At 39.8% G+C, this 20,412-nt stretch overlaps 1 protein-coding gene across 2 annotated transcripts; it reads left to right on the plus strand.

The window, feature by feature from the left end:
- Window positions 1–277: 277 nt before the first annotated feature.
- On the plus strand, window positions 278–20,252 carry c1h1orf35 (chromosome 1 C1orf35 homolog). 2 transcript variants are annotated; one of them, XM_059974199.1, is made up of 8 exons: window positions 278–434; window positions 1,162–1,312; window positions 10,330–10,375; window positions 10,970–11,052; window positions 14,771–14,843; window positions 18,103–18,182; window positions 18,455–18,562; window positions 19,806–20,252. In XM_059974199.1, the coding sequence occupies exons 1-8, from the start codon at window positions 341–343 to the stop codon at window positions 19,849–19,851; spliced, it is 681 nt and encodes a 226-aa protein (XP_059830182.1). In that variant the 5' UTR covers window positions 278–340; the 3' UTR covers window positions 19,852–20,252. The 2 variants fall into 2 exon arrangements, with proteins under 2 accessions (XP_059830182.1, XP_059830187.1); XM_059974204.1 differs by having other exon boundaries at window positions 19,809–20,252.
- The last annotated feature ends 160 nt before the right edge of the window (window positions 20,253–20,412 follow it).

Raw genomic sequence — 20,412 nt, forward strand, 5'->3', positions numbered from 1 at the left:
TTTTACTTTGCACAAAACTTATGAGATGTATTAGAGCTCAAGTAAAATATTAGGGTCTAAAACACCGACAGAAAATGCTGACAATTTTCAGTAGCGACCCGATTCATTTTGGTTCACTTTTTCTCTTAGCCTGCTGGACATTTGCGGTGCAGCAGGGGGCGCCTGAGGGCCCAGCTACACCCCTAACAAACATGGCGCCTGCTGTTTTTCCGAGCCGACACCCATTTCCCCGCAGGAAGATGGCGGCGTCAAATCGTCATCCAACTGCGTCGGAAGTGTGGAGCGTTAAAGGAAGTGGGAGCTGCTCTGGTCGGACCTGGGGTGTTCGTGCGGTGAGAAGATGATGGGTTCGGCCCGGGGCGGTGTCCGCGGGGGACAGGATCAGTTCACCTGGGAGGACGTGAAAGCCGATAAACATCGTGAGAATTACTTGGGTGAGCAGGGACTGTGCGCAACGACTCGGCACTGTCCGGTGGGGTGCGGGAGGGAAGGGAGAGGGGCATGGGGAGACCTGTCGGTCGTGGAGAAAGGGAGGCGGGCTATTTAGGGTCAGGGAATGAACCGCAGGGAAAGTGAACAGGGGTACTTTTTGGGTCCAGGAGACCTGGCGGGCGGGCGGGCGGGGGGGAGAGGTGGGGGAAGAGTTCGGTTTAGTTGAAGAGAGGAGTGAGAAGAGGAGGTGTGGTCAAATCATGAGAGAGCAACTTTCCTTTGTCATTGCTTTAGTTACTTTGCTGGCATTAGCTGCCATGTACCATTGAGTTAAATTGAGAAGCAATCCAAGAACACGCGCAAAAATAATGTTAATTTGAAATTTCGTTTGCCTTTTCTCCAAACATCCAAAAATTAGAGGGTTATGGGGTAGTGTGGGTTTAGTACTTTTTCTTAAGGATAATTTGGGTCGGCAGAACATGGGGGAGGGGGGCTGAAGGGCCTGTACTGTGCTGTAATGTTCTATGGTTTTCCCGTATTTCAGGTGATTATTGACTTGGGGAAAATTGGCATTCCGCCTGGGTATTTGCAGTAGTTTGTCGTACATTGTAACTGGAGCACAAGGCTATGGAAGTGCAGTGATTTTGTCATCCAACAGTCCATGTGCGTGAAGTAGTTTTGTGATAGTTGATCTATATACATTTGTGCCTCATTATTGACTACACGCAGGAAACTCACTCATGGCACCAGTTGGACGATGGCAGAAAGGGAGGGACTTAACCTGGTACACCAAGGAAAAGAAAACCGAGGGGAAGCAGTCTCGCGAAGAGGAGTTGATGGCTGTTAGGAAAGCTGAGCAGGAAGCCTTAATGGCAGCACTGTGAGTTGAGAAATTCTGCATTCCTTTCTGTGTTATCTCCCTCCCTCTTCTAAAAGCTTGTGCCAACTTCCTTGGATTGTGGTTGCCTCCCAAAGCATACCACCGATCAGTTGTCGGCCCCATAATGGGACACTTACCTAATCAGGGCAAATTGGAAAAGGGGTCCAAAATGTTTGTGGTTCTCATGGAGTTCAACATTAGGCAGATTGAGGTCCTGACCAGAGTGAGGGGTGACTGCAGAGTGAGCCCTTGCAAAAAAGAGTAACTGGGACTTGTATTTTGGATTATATGTAGTTTGTTTCTTTTTGCAGGATTGTATTCAAAGCACTGTTAGTGATATATCAAAAGTAGATATGGAGGAGGAGTAAGAGAGGTACAAATACAGTATTATGTGATTTCTGAACACACAGATTTCATGTTTACTAATAAATCAAAAAAAAGTGAATGTGTGCATTTATACATTTTGCAAGTGATTCTGCACAGTTACTCGTTTCTACTAATGCTAAGTGCAGATTTGATACATCTGGATTCCAAAGTGGCAGCTTGTCTAATATGTTAATACATTAGCCTCACAGTGGTTTAGGGATTAAGGCTGTTTTGACATGCTCTCAGTTTTATATTTTCACCAAGATGCTTAGTCTTATTTGGAGCCCTGGAAATTTACTATGCTGACATTTCTATGATGGTATTCTTATGAAGTCAGTGTAGTCTCTCTAATTTCAGATTCAGTTTATTGTCATTTATAAACCACAAATACAATGCAGTTTAAAAATGAGACAACGTTCTCTGGAATGATATCACGAAAAAGCACAAAACAGACCATACAAGAAAAACCACATAACGTTTGGTAATCCCCAATCCAGGGTCCGGAGAGGCTGCTGCTTATCGATATTGCGCCACCGTCTTAGCACGTTCCCCGGAAAGCAACTACAAACCCATCAGAGAAACCTAAAGCTACACGACATACACAAAACCACATAGTTACATATAGTTATAGTTAACATATAGTTTCAACAGTGCAGACAATAGATATAGCAAAACAGTAGATATTTCAGATTGAAACCCGATTTCACAACCTAGGTCTTTCTCTAAACTGGTTATCATATTGCAAAGAGGACCATGTGGCCCTTTGGATGTGGGTTGTGTCCCAATGGAGGAATCCATTAATCACATTTCCCACAACTCTACACAAATTTTCTCCCTCACTCCCCAGTTTGAAGGGAAATGATGATAGCAAGTGGGAGATTCTTAAAAAGTGTGATAACAAGCGTCCAGGAACAGGTGAGGGGTAAACCTGGCAAGTTTAGAGAACACAAGAGGCTGGAGTAACTCAGTAGGTCAGGAGGCATCTGCAGAGGGACATAAACAACCAAGGTTTCAGACTACGGCCCTTCTCAGGCTTAACCTGCTGAACTCCGCCATTGTTTTGTGGTTTGCTCAAGATTTCCAGCATCTGCAGAATTTCTTTGTTTCTTATGTTTGGGAAACCTTGGCTGACGAGTGAAATTGAGGCTGTCGTCAAGAATGAGCAGGGAACTTGCACGGGGTTTAGGAGTTGGGGTCAAGTGAAACTCTTCATGACAATAAATGAATTAAGAGATGAGGGCAAAGGAAGACTGTAAGGTGCATCTATTGGGTAGGGTTAAGGAAAATCCTAAGAGGGCCTGTTGGGGAGTATTCTAGATTTATGTGAATATATTCAAACAAGAACCACTCTTCAGTTCTGTAAATGTAAATAAGTTCAGGAAGCTTGCAATTACCTTTCGTTTAATTTGAAATTGCAAGCAATAAATTGAAGTTAAAAGACCACGCTAAGAGATTGCATGTGCAGAAGCCAAACAGGAGTTGTATTAATTGGCTTGCACCAAACCCGGCAACACTAAGTTAGCTGCACCATTGTGACTTGAGTGCAAGCTGACAGACCAGATGAGGTTGTCACTTAGCATATCAAGCATGGTCACAGGGATAGACGATCAATAGTTTTTATGTAATTATCATATTTGTGTACTCAGAGACAACCTGACAGCACTAATTTTGGGTGTGTGCCGTGTGCAATCATAATCGATTGAAAACAGACATGGAAGCACGAAAAAACATCGGGAAATTCCAGGAAGATTTTCTTCGTTGCTGCTGTGAGGGCCGGGACTCTGCTGGGAAGAACAGGCCCCCAGTCCTCAGGGTCATGTTGCAGGTGGCCATTGGTGGGGCCGTCTTAATACGCTCGGCAGAGGATAGTGCTCAGAGAAGCTGCGCTGAAGGGGATGGTCGTCGGCTCGGAGGTTCAATGGACTCGGACTCTTTTCAACGGACTCAGGTCGCTTTCGGTGTGTGCTGCGTCTGCGAGGCTGGTTTCGACGGAGCTTCCATTGTGTGCTGCGTCTGCGAGGCTGCATCGGGCAGCACCTTGGAAGTCCATACAGGGGTACTCCCTTCTGCTGCCGGCGTGGGATGGCGAGTCTGTCGGGACCCTGGGGACTTGTGGAAACTGTGGTGATTTCTTTTGAACTTACAGTCCTTTAACATCTTGGACTACTTTTACTGTGCCCATAGTCTGATTTTTTTTTTAATCAGTTTTGCTGTTGTTTGCACTGTTGTAACTATAAGTTGTAACTATGTGGTTTTGTGCAGGTCTTGTAGCTCTGGTCTTGTTTTACCTGGTGGATTTGGATTTGGAGCTCCTTTCCGGGGAACGTGCTAGATGGTAGCACGATATTAATACGCAGCTGCCTCTCCGGTCTCTGGATTGGGGATTGCCAAACGTTATGTGGATTTTCTGGTGTAGTCTGTTTTGTCATATGCTTTTGTGATATCATTCTGGGGGAACACTGTCTCATTTTTTAACTGCATTGCATTTGTGGTTTCTAAATGACAATAAACTGAATCTGAATCTGTTGTCAGAAGGTTTTAGAATATTTGATAATTAATTAGTTTCTCCCGAAAGCATTTGAGCCTTCAGAGGTGTCTTATCAATGACAGTGCGCTTCCCCTATGTATCTCAAAGGAACCACTTGTCAACCCAAAGTATTTAAGTAAACAATGTCATCGTAACTATTGAAATTGTATTCAATCACCTACTGTTACCTCTGATCTTAAGGGTGATGTACCTTTAGGTTTTTGAGTCTCTACCAAGCATATCTCCAGAATGATGTCATCTCGTTATGAATAGTGATTTCTATTTCACCAGCTCCAGTGTCTCTCCGGTGACTTTGTTCAGTCACAACCAGATCTATAGCTGTATTAAGAGTAAAAGGGTGGCTAGGGAGAGAATGGGTCCCTTTAGAGATCAGCAGGGCTGCCTGTGTCTTGAAGCGAATTAGATCATGTTGTTCCGACAATGCTCTTAGGTAGTGAGATGAACCCAGGGAATTAAAGACCTTTAATGTAAGTAGTGGGGAAGATGCTGGAAGGAATTCGGAGGGACAGGATCTACCGATATTTGGATAGACAAAGTCTGATCAGGAGGAGTCAGCATGGCTTTCTGTGTGGCAAGTTGTGCTTGGAGAGTCTCTTAGTCTTTTGAAGAGGTAACTAAAATGTAGATGAGGGTAGGGCAGTGGATGTTGTCTGTGAACTTTAGCAAGGCTTCAGCCAAGGTCCTGCATAGTAGGCTGGTCTGGAATGTTACAATAGGTCCCATGGAGTCCAACGTGAGCTAGCTAGGTGGATCAAAATTGGTTGTGAGGTAGGAGTCAGAGGGTAGTGGTTAGAGGTTGCTCATTGGAATAGAGGCTGCTGACTAGTGGTGTACCACAGGGGCTGGTGTTGGGAACCTTGTTATATATCTAAATAATGATTTTGATGCAAATGTACAATGCCTGAGTAGTAAGTTTACAGATGAGACAAAATTAGATGTTGATAGTGGAAAGAGGTTATTATAGATTACAAGGTTATCTTGAACAGTTAAGGAAGTAGGCTGAGGGCATTTCAATGAAGATAGGAGCAAAAGCACATAGTTCATTGAAAGCTGCATCACAGGTAGGGTAGTGAAAAAGGCATTTAGCTTCTCGGCTTTGAGTCAGGACATCGACTATAGGAATTGGGACATATTGCAGCTCTATAGGTCGATGGTGAGGCTGCACTTAAAGTACTATACACAGTTTTGTCTCCCTACTACAGGAAAGGTATAGTTAAACCAGAAAGGATGCATAAAAGATTTATAAGGAAGCAGTCAGGGCTAGAGGAAAGGCCTGTGTAGGCTTGGTCTTTGTTCCTTGGCACATAGTAGAATGAGGTAGACCTTACGGAAGTGTTTAAATATATGAGGGACACAGACAAAGGAGATGGTAACAGTCTTTTTCTTGGTATAAGGGGGGTCCAAATCTGAAGGTTTAGGATTAGAGGGACCTGAGGGAAAACCTTTTCACCCGGGGGTGGTGAGTGCTGTGCATTTAATATTTGAGTAGTATTTTGTAAATGTATTGTTTGATTAAGCATTCTTGTGCACTTACATAATTTATTATGGGCTGTATGTAAAAATAAATGAATCGCATACATGACATTACCATGTCGTATGTGCACATCACAAAGAATGTACATGAGTTATTCCTGACTCCGTGTTTCGTCTTTCAATTAGTTTTTATGTCTGGAGCTACAAAAAAATAACAATGGTGATGAGGTATTTTTAAAATGAACCTGATACAACTATCTATCTGTTGAAGGGCAACAAGATGTTCAAGTTTTTTAAAAAAACACATCAAGAAATGGTCTAGTTAAAAAAAATACACTGCAGCACATATTCTTTGTAAGGGATAGAAATGGTTAAATTTTTTAAAAAATGGCAAAAAATTGACAAATTCATGGGTTCATTAACAATGATTACCAGGTATTAAATCATTAATTAAGAAAGAGCAGAAATGGCTGGCTACATTGGAAAGATTGATGTGTTTATACAAGAACAAATGTATACTGAAGGGAATGAAATGGCCATTGAGAAGCGAGTGCCAATTTTGTTGAGTGCATTGGATTTAAAGACATCGTTTGCTTAGAAATCTTAACTGCTCCAACCAAACCAGCTGAAATGAGCTTCGTTGGTATCATGAAAGTAATGCAGGAACATTTAGAACTGTTAGATTTCATAAGTGGAATCAAAAGGAAGGGGAGTCCATTTCAGTGTACGTGGCTGAATTGAAGTTGTCCGAGCATTGTCAGTTCAATAATGGGCTTGATGCACTGAGCGAGTGCTTAGTTTCTGGAATCTTACATGAAAGTGTTCAGAATCAGTTCCTAACTGAAGTACAACTTATTTTTTAAAGAACAGTTGAAATAGCTGTATCAATAGAAACAGTGCTCAGAGATACAATTGAGCTGCAGCCAAGAATAAAAGTGAGTGCAGTGTGAACAAAATTGCAACATCTAAATGGAAACATGCTTGGTCAAATAAATTGTTAATGTGGCAGGGGCTTGCATACACCTAACCAGTGCAGATTTAAAGGTGAAACTTGCAGAAAATGTAACAAAGTAGGACACATAAAGAGCATGTCAATCAGACAAAAATAAATGAACTGCACAGGGAAGAGCTAAAGATTAAAAAGTCAAATTGCAGTTTTGAAAAGAGCACTTATCTGCATGATGTTGATCTTTAAAAAAAAATCTGATCAGGATGTGAGTGATAAAGGAATGTGTAGCCTTGAGGTTTGCAATGTGAAAACTAACACCAGATAGCAATGTGGCTTACACCAGAAGTGAATGGCAGATTCTTTAAAATGGAATTGGACACTGCCTGTGGCTGCTGCATTCCACAAAATGAGTTTAAACGCCATTTCAAAGATACTGAACTGAAACCTACAGATATCTAAGAACTTGTACTGCAGAACCTGTGGGGATGACATTCAAAGCCCATATTGAGTTTGTATGTGATAAAAACAGGAGGGCCAGCATTGTGGGGACCACAGTGGCTGAGACAGCTACAATTTGATTGGAGATCCACCCACTATGTGCATGCCACATCCCCTGCAAGAGAGACAACTGAAAGCGAATTAAGGGAGGTACTGGTTGATGCCACAACTGTCTGCATGCTGTACACCATGAGCCATTGCCTAACAGAGGGCAAACAGGTGTTGGTGCCATCCTCTGATCTAACCTTACCAAAGTTGGTGCAGTCTTCCATTGATTCCATTTTATTATAGGTTTATTGAGGACGCCCACAAGAAAATTAATCTCAGGGTTGCATATGGTGACATATAAATAGATACTTTATTGATCCAATGGAAATTACAGTGTCATAATAGCATTACACAGATATGCAAATATTAGAAGAGAAGTAAGAAAGGATAAAAAATAAGTTGCATCAAAGTCTTAATAGGAGGGGGGTCATCGCTTCCCCGGCTTATAGGTTGACTCATTGTACAGCCTAATGGCCGAGGGTAAGAATACCACAGCCTCCAGTTTGGCTCCTATAACAGAGCCAGCCTTTCTAAGCAGTTTATTGAGCCTGTTGGTATTTTGATAATAATAAATTTACCATGAACTTTGGTTGGAAAGCATTTGGACCAAGGAAGTACCATGTCTCTCAGTGGGATTGTGACAGTGATTAAAAAAACAATGGTCTGACTGCAGCAGTGTTTGGAGGCAACTTATCTGAGAAAGCTTCTGATGTGATAATTGGGCAGTTACTGCAAAATGTGGCTTGTTTTTAAACTGGAAGAGAGTTCAATGAGCTTCAGGAAAGTTGCAAGCATTTGTTTTTAGAGAACCAGAATCTACTTTGTGTGCATTAAAGGATATTGCATGAACTTCAAGTGCGAAGGGGAAAAAAAGCTGTTTGTGAAAGTAGATGCAAAGACCTAAGCCCAGCTAGATGAATGGAAGGTCAAAAAAAAAGGAATCAAAGGAGATTTGAAAACAGGATTTGTCAGATGATGTGGATGCGGAAACCAAGAAAAATCAAATTGTAAAGGGAACAATAAAATGATTAATAAGAGAATACTCCAGTGAGCTAAATGTACCTTCTCATGATCAAGATGCACAAACTAGAAAGAAGGAAAAGAGAACAATGACGTATGTACTATGGGAATGGAAGAGGATAAATGAGACCTAAATTTCTTGAAATTAGAAATTTCATAGATACTAGAAGCTGGAAGAAAAAGGAAGGCAAAAAAGAGAAAAGCATGAAAGTAACGTGAAGAAAGGAGATGAAAGGTGTTTAGACCTGTCAGAACTACATACTTCCTGAGTCAGTTGCTACATCCACTACGTAGGAGGCTCCAGAACCTGAGATTATTTCAGAGTTTAGTCTCACTTGGCAGTAAAGATGTTAACCCTCAAGAGTAGGCAATCCTCTACACTGATTAAATTTTTAGACCTCAATGGGACAATTTAAAATTTACTATGCTGTGGATGTCTGTATAATGGTTGCATTATATGTATATTGTGTATATAGCTGAGATACATTCGAGTTGTCCTTTATATCTAAGCAGGGAGGAGTGTTGTGTATTTAATATTTCAGTAGTATTTGAGTAAGGTAAATATGTTGTTTGATTAATCATTCTATAAATCATTACAGGTTGTATGTAAACAGTGAGTTGTATACATCATGACTTAACATGTAATATGCATGTCACCTCAAAGCAACCGAGAATGTACACGAGTTATTCCTGGCTCTGTTTTCCTTTCAATTAGCTTTTGTTTTGTTTTTAAAAAATGGTGAACATATGGAACAAGCTTCTGGAAGTGGTCTCTTTTTAAGAGGCAGTTGGGTAGGTACATGGAGAGAAGGGGATTAGAGGGCTGTGACCTGAATGCAGGAAATTGGGACGACCTATGTGGACACTGGTCAGCATGGTCTCATTGGGCTGAAGGGTCTGTATTGATACTGTGCTGCTCTGACTCTATGACTCCCCCCCCCCCCCCCCCAATTCTTTTACCCCATACCTATACTGTAATTTGTGATAGACATTTAACCTACTGGCACATTGTTGAAAGATGCAAGGGAACTGGAGGATCTGGCAGAAGCTCAGTCACGGAGAGAATGTACAAAGTCCACGTAAATATTACTTCTCCCCGTAACCTCGTGGGATTTCTCTAGGTGCTCCAGTTTCCTCCCATATGGTGGTATAGTCGGAAGGGCCTGTTACTGTGCTGTATCTAAATAAATCCTGGGGGGAGCCTGGATTTAATGTGGGCCCCTAGAACTCCGAGGCATTTCTGTAACAGCTATGGCACCATGATATAGAATAAAGATGTATTAGTGCAGCTTGCTTCAAATGTTTAAATGTGAGGTGTTGCATTTTGGGAAGACGTATGAATTTATACTTTCACAGGGCTTCGGGGAGTGTTGTTGAACAGAGGTACCTCGGAGATCCAAGTGTCCTGTTCCCTGAAAATGGCATCACAGTAGACAGTGGTGAAAAATTCTTTTGGCATGCTGGGCTTCTTCATTCTCAATGTTCTCTTCAATGTAGAGAAGTTGGGATGTTAATGTGATAGCTGTACAAGATGTTGGTGAGGTTACATTTGTAATACCATGTTCAGATTTGACCACTGCTATGGTCACCAAGTTGGAAAGAGTGCAGAGCAGACTCAGGAAGATGTTGATGGGACTTGAGGGAATGAGTTATTGAGAGAGGTTAAGCATTCATTTATTCATTGGAACATGAGAGGTGCTCTTAAGTATATAAAATCATCACAGGAGTTAGATGGGGTGAATTTTCACCAGGGTTGGGAATCAAGAACAAGACGACACAGGTTTAGGGTAGAAGGAAGAGATTTAATAACCAGAGCACCACTTTTCCAGCCAGAGTGTAATCTATTTGTGAATTGAGCTGCCAGATGAGATGCTCGAGGCACATTAACAACATTTAAAAGACACTCGGGCAGGTACAAAGATAGGTAAGGTTTTGAGAATTTGGGCCAAACATGCAAATGGAACTAGCTTAGAATCTTGGTCAGCATAGACCAGTTGGGCTGAAAGGGCTTATTTCAATGCTGTATGACTCTATTTCACAGTGCCTACGAGAGGCAGTTATTAGATGTCAACATATTAAGTAAATTTGGTATAATTTTTTTCCCCTCTTTGTTAGAGGATATAAGAATCCCAAAAGGAAACCAACTGGAGTAACCAAAGAGGTAAGGAAAAATTACAATGTGCTTTAAGAAATAAAACAATTTTTGTCTTAGTCATAATGTGATCGTCCACATACTTCACACAGTTTCCTTTTATTTACACATGGGCAGTGTACTGTGTGAAAGGTGCCCCATTATTTTGCATGTCCAACTTGCCCTTGTGTGCATGTCATTTATTCTCTACATGCTGTGTGCAATCTCTGTATCTGCTACCCAGTCACTGAGAGATTCTCTATATACTCCAACTCCAAACATTAACATTCTCTCTAAACTTTTGTGTATCATTCTGTTAGTGCATTGCCCTAATATTTATTTGTCTCTATTTTGCATTGCACCTTGTATAATGCACTTTACGTTCTACACTGGAAGTTCATACATTTTTGTGTGAGAAAATTCTGTATCCATCTTTCCTTTTGTATACTGTTTTTACAAGCGTCTTGTTTGCTGTGTAAAAACACCAAAACATTGCATTAATATTTATCATTGTTACTTTTTTTACTGTTCCTGTTGATTTGTTCACTAACCTGGACGATGTTCTGCTTATGTGGAGTTGCAAAATGCTGCCTTAGAATAAAAAGTGTTCTCATCTAATTTCAGGAACTGGCAGAGGTCTGTAAGCGCGAGGGTGTGGACCCAGATAGCAAAGATGTTGACAGAGTCCTTGGGCTTGGCAGTTCAAGGTAGGAAGATCCCAGTCTTGCCAGTTGTAGATTAATCTAGATATCTACAGTAAGTGTCTTAATCCGAATTGTCAACTGTCTATTTCCCTCAACAGATGTGGCCAGATATGTTGAGTTCTTCCAGCAATTTTTTTCTTTAGTGTACTCAAGAATGCCCTTGAATGTATGTGTAAAGCAATATAATGCTTCTGTAATTGCTGTTTAACATATGCCACTATGTATAATAACTACTATAAATATTTGAACATTTTAATTCTGCTGACACAGCAAATTTGATTTATCCCTGTCATTTTGTTCAATATTTCTGTAACTGGAATTGGTATTGAATGGTTTATTATTGTCATACTGTATGAGTTGCAATTGAATAGCTTTTGTTTTGTATACCAACAGACAGATCGTTCCATACACATGTAATGCTGGACCTCCAGTTTGTCAGGTTCTGCGTAATTGCTGAGTTCCTGGCTTCAGTGGTTCAACTCCAACACTCGCCTTTGTACAAACATCTATTGCACTGCATGCATATTTAGTCTCCGCAACATTCTGGTTGCGTCTAACAAGACCTAAGCAGAATCATCATTAGATAGCCTATAGCACATGGTGACAGACATATCCCTGATTCTTGTGCTGCTAAAAAGCTATGTAATTTGGATGCAGTCATATAGAGATACCCTAGAGCTAATATTAATATATAGTGCATAGGAGCTGGACTCTGCATCCTTTTTCCCAGATGATTTAACACAGTGATTTTTGAAACTGATTTTCAAAGCTTAATTGGATTTATTTTTACATTTCCTGAGCACACTTACTGAATGGGAAGGAAGGCTAATAAGGAATAGCAGGAGTAGGCTATACATACTCCCCTCCTACATTTGTACACTTAGTCCAGTGGTCGTGGAGCATACGGATCTTGGACCTCCAGAAAGTGTCCACAGCATGGGTGATTGATAAGTTTGTGGCCTAAGGTAGACGGAGATTAATTATACAGCTCTCGTTACATGCACGTGCAGGTCAACTCTTTTGAGTGATTATGCAGAAAGTTTGAAGTTAATAACTTATCTCTTTCTACCTTGGGCCACGAACATATCAATCACCCCTGATGAGTTATTAACATTTCTCAATTACACCATAGTTTCACAGTGATTAGGTAACTTTCCACACAAAGGATGGTGAATATTTGGAATGCGCTACAAAAAGCGATGGAAGCCGATTCAGTGACAGTATTTAAAGGGTATTTAGGTTTTAAATAGTAAAGGCAAGGTGATATGGGCCTAATGCCAGCAAATGAATTGGGGTACATAGGCATCAGAGTTGGCATGAATAAGGTGGGCAGAAAGGGCCTTGTTTCTGTGCTGTATAATTCTACAATAGTTTCTCAAAAGAAAGGTTTTTCTAAATTTACGAGGGGTGATTGATAAGTTCGTGGCCTAAGTTAATTGTGAGATGGGACCTGTATCATGGTTAGAAATGTTTTCCACTGTGTAGGGCTTCATGATAAATCTTTTCTATACTCTCTATTACTACCACATCCTTCCTGCTCTGTGGCAAACACATGTACATAATACTCAACTTGTAATCTTATACTCTTTCTGTACATCAACTCTCCGAAGGTCCTTGTCTATGTACCTCTTTTTAACTAATTGCTATATTTGCATTAGTATTATTTGCTTTTCATGAAACTTTGTAACATGATTACTCTGTACATTGACCATTTATGGACAAACTTTCCCAACCTCAAATTTCCCCACATTATTCTGTCTGTCATCTATTGGGTTAACCTTAAAGGAACTTCAAGGGGCACTAGTAAAGCTGAACACTTAACATCAGTAAAAGGTTCATTCTTGTCCATTTTGTTTAGTCCAAGTCATCAATGAGTCATTAATAATGAATAGCAGAGAACTCAATGTTGATTCCTTTGGCACCCAAAAGTATTTCTGCCGAACTAAGAATGACTCCTTTATTACTTATTTCTGTTCCATGAATCAACCTGCTATCCCTACTAATATAGTACCACTAACCATGTGAATCTCTATGCAATGTTATGTGAACTAGCAAATAAAAACCATTCAGCTAATTCCACTGGTAACGTAATTTACCATGGTCAGTATTCAAAGTAATTTCTCAAACATGACTTCCATAAATTCATGCTGCTTTTATGCAGATTTATTTAGCATCTGTTATGATGTTCCTAATGATGGATTCTACTGTTTTGCTGACAACCAATGCTGTCTAGTGATCTCCAGCCTCTCTGGTCCTGACCTCCCAGCTTCTTTCCGACTTTCCTGACCCCCTTCTATGATCACAGTGAAACTACAATGGTACTCAGAGATGGGCCTACCACTTGGTTGGAAATTTCTTCCACTGTACAGGGGGTATGCCACTTGCTGGGAGCAATATACTCCTGAAAGTGTGTACAGGTGGCCCATGTTTTTCGAACATTCGCTTTACGACACCTCGCTGTTATGAAAGACCTACATTAGTTACCTGTTTTTGCTAACCAAAGAGTTAGCAACCAAAGGCAGCAGCCAAGCTCCTCCCCCGGAACTGCAATCTAGCTGCCATAGCTTAAACACATGCCTGTGAGCATCTGTGCTTTTATCTCAATTTATTTTGTGCATCCGTTAGCAAGATGAGTTCTAAGGTGTCGGAAAAGCCTAAAAGAGCTCGTAAGGGTGTTACACAGTGTAAAACTAGACATAATTAAGCATTTCGATTGTGATGAACAAAGTAAGAATATTGTCCGCGCGTTGAACCATTTGCACTGTTTCTACGCAGAGAGAGAATCTTGAAAGCTGCAGATGTTACTGTTGGTTCTGCTCATAGCAAAGTGGTCTCTTAGTCGGCATCCAATAATGGATAAAATGGAAAGATGGGTGTACAAAGCATGGTGTTCCGTTAAGTTATCCTATATTTAAGGAGAAATCGGTCAGTCTTTTTAATAAGCTGAAACTTATTAAGCACTGGACGACGGTGATGAAAGTATTGCAAAAGTGGAATTTAAAGGTAGTTATGGGTGGTTTGATTGGTTTTTGAGGCGAAGGCAGCTTCATAGCTTAAAGTTTACTGGACAGTGCCAAATTTTTACTGCCGAAAAGTTACCAGCAGAACTGAAGAAAATAATTACAGAAGGTGGTTATTTGTATAAGCAAGTGTTTAACTGATGAAACTACAATTTATTGGGAAAAGTTGCCGAGCACCCCAACCTCCGACTCAGCCTAACACACCATCAGCGTGCTTGCTATCTTCCAGATTCCAGTAAGTTGAAACTACAAACGTATATACAATATTTCCACTTTATATAGGCTGTGTATTTTTGTGTTTTTGGTATGCTTCATAGCTTAAAGGTTACTGGTGAGACTGCTTCCGCGACATAGTGAGATTTTCGCTACGCTAGACGGTGCTGCAATGATTGCAGAAAAGTACTTCTACTTTATATAGGCTATGTATTTATCATATCATTCCTGCTTTTACTATACGTTACTGTAATTTTAGGTTTTGTGTTATTTGGCATGATTTTGTAGGTTATTTTTTGAGTCTGGGAACGCTCACAAATTTTTCCCATATAAATAAATGGTAATTGCTTATTCAGTTTACGGCATTCCAGCTTACGAACCGTTTCATAGGAATGCTTTACCTTCGGATAGCAGGGGCAACCTGTATTTGGTGAGTCCATGATTTGTGATGGGGGAAGAGAGAACTGATCCAGCCTCTTTCCTTACAGTGGTACTACTTCTAGAATGATGCTAACTAAAGAAGACCGTGAAGCAGCCAAGCTTGGACTGGCCATCTTTACGGTAGGGAATGGTTCATTTTTCTATAGATCTGATTTCAGAGGGCTGGAATAACTTGTACAGAATCGTAAATATACTCTTCTGCAAGGTCATGGTATCAAAGGTTAAGTTAGTAGACTAGATGTGCACATTGCTGGACTGATGCATCTTGAAATTTTACCAGGGCAGTCTGGAAAGTAAACTTAGATAAGTAAACTTTGAAGTAACTAACTAGTCCAAGAAATTGCTCAGTTTAACTAATTAATTGTCATATAAAATTCTGTCCTGCTTGGCTGAACCATGTGGCTAGCAATTATGGTTGATTCTTCAATATGCCCTGGTAAAAGCAACCCAGTTATACCAAAATGCTAAAGTTCATTTATTGTGCTGGCTGGAGCATTTTAAGAAGGCAGACTATTTTTGTGACAGCTGAGAGTAAGTAATAAATATTGCCCATGTTAGTGACATCTATATCCTGTTTATGTTTTGAGTATAATATGGAGTTTTAAATAAAATGTTTCAACATGTATTAAGAAATTTTCCTTTGGGCATTGAAAGAAAAATGAAATACATTTTAAAGGGAGAGCTAGTTTAAAAAAACTAAATGCTGTGGAAATTTGAAACCTCTCCTCCAGAAAGCTGGACAGTTGGTCAGAATTATCAGAAAAAATGAAGGTGCAGAACTGGGAACATGGATAGATCTTAGCCTCATAACTATTTAATTATACTCCCAATTCTTGGTTTCTTGAATAGCAGATATTTTATCCTATCAATTTCTCTCTCTTCTCCCCCCCCCCCCCCCACCCCCAAAATCTTCCACTCTTTAATCCAGTAAATCTTAATCTGTAAATTTCTGGACACGAAATCTTTTTATACCTCCTTTGTGTGGGGATAAAATTGGAGGATTGGTAAACAAATCTTTACAGCGAAAAGAATGTGCAAAGTCTGCTTCAATGGCGTCCCAAGATAAGGACTGAACTTGAGGTTCTGGGCTGCATAGCAGAATAGGTTTTTTGAGCTGCATGTTGAACCACTTCTATGTTCTCTTATTAGAAAATAGTCAAGGTGCTTTAATTTCACTTTGCTTCCAAGATCCTCCTATTTTCCTAGAGTTACTGTTTTTGGTCTCACAGGTACAATAGTAACTGGCTTGCCCCTCCCTTCCTTTCCAATATTCTTTCAAGTCACGCTGGTAGCATATAGGAAACATACAATCTGGCAGTCAATCTTGATTGCAAAGATACTGTTTTAAATACTTGAAACAAAAACCAATATATTTCTAGATGTGAAAAGTATAAGGAAATGTTGATCATCTTATTGAACTTAAGAGGCCAGGTAGCCTACTGTTACTTTGTTCTCTGATACAATTATCCCTGTAACTTGTTTCACTATACTTCCCATTTCGGGAGCAGCCAGCTTTAAAGTGGTAGAGTCAACATTGAGGCTGTTATCCACATAGGTACATCATGCTGCTTAGAAATAATTTCTGTAGACAATATACTGTCTCAGTAGGATCTGCCTTCATCTTTTGGTTACAACAATCTTTGTTCTAGTCTTGCACTTTTCTGCTAATTGTGACCAAGGTTTAAGGGTAACGCTGAGCAGCCACTCTAATTAGACAGTTTTTATTTAGGGGTAGCATGGAACAGGCCTTGCCGGCTCAACAAGCCACACTGCACAGCAACTCGTCTAACACTAGGACAGTTTGCAATGACCAAGTAACCTCCTAACTGGTATGTTTGTCTTTGGACTGTGGAAGGAAACTGTCACAGAACGTACAAACTGCTCTAGGATGCCTTTCTAGGATACAAAAGGCATGTATGTACAGTAAATCTTTTACTTTGTTTCTAGGTCTTGGTGTAGAAGTGCAGAAACTAGCACTAAAGTATTACAAGTTCTTGACTTTCATAATATTGCCAAAAAAATCCATTAATTTTAAATACCTGCTTGGGCTTAGTCTACCTACAGTAACTATTCAAACTAAGAAGTAGTGTAGTTATTGTGCTACATGTAACCAAATTTTCAATGTCATGTCTGGAGCTGCATTGCAATTTCTTCAATTTTATGATGATAGCTTTGGAAAGGAAGACAATCATATGGGTGCATTATGGAATTTTAGGGAGGGAGCTAATAGTTTCAGCAGTTCTTGCAGGCAAGCCCTTACTTAACTTCCTATCGAATCTGTTGATATTTGCAGCGTGTACTACTTGCCAATTGTGTAAGGGATCCAGGGAATGTGCTAAATTGTCCAGATTTTCTTGCCATTCATTGCTATATACAGATACTGTTAAGAGAAATGACATATGGACATAAAGCCTCCAGATATTTGACACAAGGATCAGATGAGTATTTTCATGGACTTTCCAGGATAAAATTTTCAGGAAATTTTGTATCATATTCTTGCATTGGCTTCATTTTGGCAAGGCTTACACAGAATTAGTCGTACAGAAATTCACTTCCTCAGACACTCTAGTAATTCCTTCAAGTCCACTCGAATTCTGGGACTAGTAGCAGTAGACCCGATTGTAGCCCTAGAGCAGAAACTGTAACAGAGGAATAAGATGTTCTGGAAAAATTGTGGAAGGTCTCATCAGAATAGATGCAAAAGCCAGAAAAACTGGAAGAATGAAAGAGGCTCCTTATGGAAAACAGGATAGAAGAATATACAGGCAATGTAGGTATATGAGTTCAAGGACTGAGTTCAAATGCTTACTCATTTGAGATGGAGCTAAAGTTTAAGAATATGAATTGCACAAGTGGAAGGTAAAAGCTAGCACCAGTAGTCCAACACAAGTGATTCTGCAGATGCTAGAAATCCTGAGTCTAATTTCTGAATATTGATGAAGGGTGTCAGCCCAAAACATCAACTGTTTATTCATTTTCATAAATGCTGCCTGACCTGTTCCTCCAGCAGTTTGTGTTCTGTAGCAGTTGTCATGTTACCTTCACGTCACTGCCAGATGTTTTTCACTAATTCAAGGGAAACCATTTTCTGTGACTATCTTGAAGAAAGAAGGTCGTCTAAGGAGGAGAGATGAAACCATCTCCCCTTGTTGCACTTTCCATGCATACACAAGATAGACGCTGGTTATATACACGTCTTCAACCTAAAACGTAACTACATCAATCACCCACTCCATTGATGCTGCCCAATTTTGAGTACTTCAATTTCTGGATATTGGAGTAATCAAGGATATGGTGTTCAACATATTCGTGTTGAACCTCCTGAGCTTTCAGTTTTCCGTTCTCCCCATTACTTAACACTGTCATTTTTTTGTTACAGCACCACAAATGCAGTGAAGCTGTGGAATCAGTGAGTCAAAAGCGGAAACCAGAGGAGAGTAGAGAAGAGGAGATTGAGAAGTAAGTACAAGAATGTCCAATGTGGCTTCTCAGAATCAGTGGTCTTTTTTATCCTGATAGTGCTTTGAAAAACAGGCCATTTATGTCCTGTTTTAAGCTTTATTCTGAGTATCCTCTGAGATTTGCAAAAATTGCATTTGTTTGGAGCAAAGAAAGCCTTCTAAAATACTCATTTGGTTAGTTCATTGAAGGAGTCGGGGTGGAAATGTTTTCAGATCTCTAGATTCTTTTGAACAGTTGTCTCAGTAAAGACTGCCCATCTCACATTCTAGGTCAATACATCGAAAACGGCACAAGAAAGATAAAAAACACAAAAAGGAAAAGAAGAAAAAAAAGCACAAGAACAGAGAAAAATTATCCAAAACAAGCCATCGAGACAGGTAAAGACTGATAGATTCTGGTTTGGACAGGGGCAACCTTGGCATCTATGGAAGCAAAGGGATGTTTCAGGTTAAGACACTGCATCAGGACAGCTTGCAGAATAAAGGTTGTCAGTATTGAGAAGGGGTGAAACCAGCACCTGTCATCCCTCTCTTTTAAACCTTTATACTACCTTACCTCTACATCCTAACCTGAAACAAGGTATCAAACCAAAATATTAAGCATCCTATGCCTCCAGTTTTGCTGTTTGAGTCTCTTTGCTTCAGCAGTTTTTGCTCCGAATTCCAGCCGCTGCAGATTCATATTTTCGCCTTGTCTTTGTTGAGAACATGTTAAAATTGGCACCATGAAGAGAGATAAATATTCATTGGAAAAGGAGCATCAAAGACCTTTTTAATGCAAATGACCACACCAAGGAAACAATTCTGAGAAGGCAAGGAAAAACATTGAAAATTTAGCTGAAGTTGTATTTTTGAGAATACCATGGAACATGAAGACAAGTGATACCAAGTTTGAGATGGGAAGGGGGCATATTGAACATCACAAAGCAGATAAAATAAAATTCTTGACCTCTGGTAAAGTTTGGGATGAAGGATGAATAGGATTCATACAGGTTTTATAAGTAATTATTTGAGAATGTAACAGCAGCCAGCTATAAATGATACTAGAAGCATGATAACTGCATGATGTGAGCAATCTTGAGATGGAAGATGTGGAAATGTCAGAACTTAAATTCTTAGATGAACCCTCCTATCACTATATAAAACAAATTACAGAAGTTTTGCTATTGAATCATTTGACACAATAGGGGGAGGAAGGGATGCTTTTTCTCCAAAGAGCATCTTTAGTGAAAGGAGAAAGTTAACATTGTATGAAAACTCCCTGTCTAATTTTAAATGAAAGTCGTGACCAGGAGTTGACATAATTTATGGAATCTGCCTAGGTGCTTAAAAGTAGTGTATTATTATTCAACCTTTTGAAAATTTCTCAGTTGTGTAAATTTACCCAAAAGTTAAGTTTTACACTAATGATGGTTCGAACCAGCTACATAATTCTCCAAGAATATAATTCCCATTCAGGTTTAGTTATGTAGACTCTGAATGACATCCAAAGTTGTTATCATAAGCCCCTTAGATAAGGGTACATCCTAAGCTTATGTGGGAAGAATTCAGATTTCTTGTTAGGTGCATTTTTACTTTGTGAAGAGACCTCGGCTTCTAATGTTTTCTTTTCTTTTTCCAGAAGACATCACCATTCAGAGAATGAAGTAAACGGCCAGCACAGATAACAGTCATTTAAAGGCAGTTGAACATTCCCTCGCCAATTTGTATTTATCCAGGGGCTAATCTCACAGTGAGGGCAGCTTCTCCAAGAATCACAGCATGAAAATTAATGCTTTAATAATTAGTAACTTTGAGGGAGAAGATATAGGATATTTTACAGCCAGGCTTGTCATTTTAGCACAAGTTTTGTCAACACCTTAAATCTACAAGAGGCTATATAGATTGAAGACTTATGCAGGTTAATGGTTGTTAGCATTGGCAAACAAGGAGCATATCTTTGAAACAAATCTGCTGCAGATTGCAGGGAGAGTGGTTAATTCATTAATTGGTCTAGTGAATGTAGATTTAATGCCCAAGATGTAAAGTTCATTATTTTACTATGTCTCTATTAAATGCTGTTGGAACATTCCTTTCTCAGTTATTAGGGCTTAATATCAGAGCAGCATTGACCAATTTTTGAAGCACACATTAAACTCTGGGGTAATGGAGGTTAATAAAAGTTCTAGAATGTTTTATGCAGTACAAGAAAATTTCTCTACCACAGTCATATGCATTAAAAATTGCAA

This window comes from Hypanus sabinus, chromosome 1, assembly GCF_030144855.1.
Source record: "Hypanus sabinus isolate sHypSab1 chromosome 1, sHypSab1.hap1, whole genome shotgun sequence".
NCBI lineage: Eukaryota > Metazoa > Chordata > Chondrichthyes > Myliobatiformes > Dasyatidae > Hypanus > Hypanus sabinus.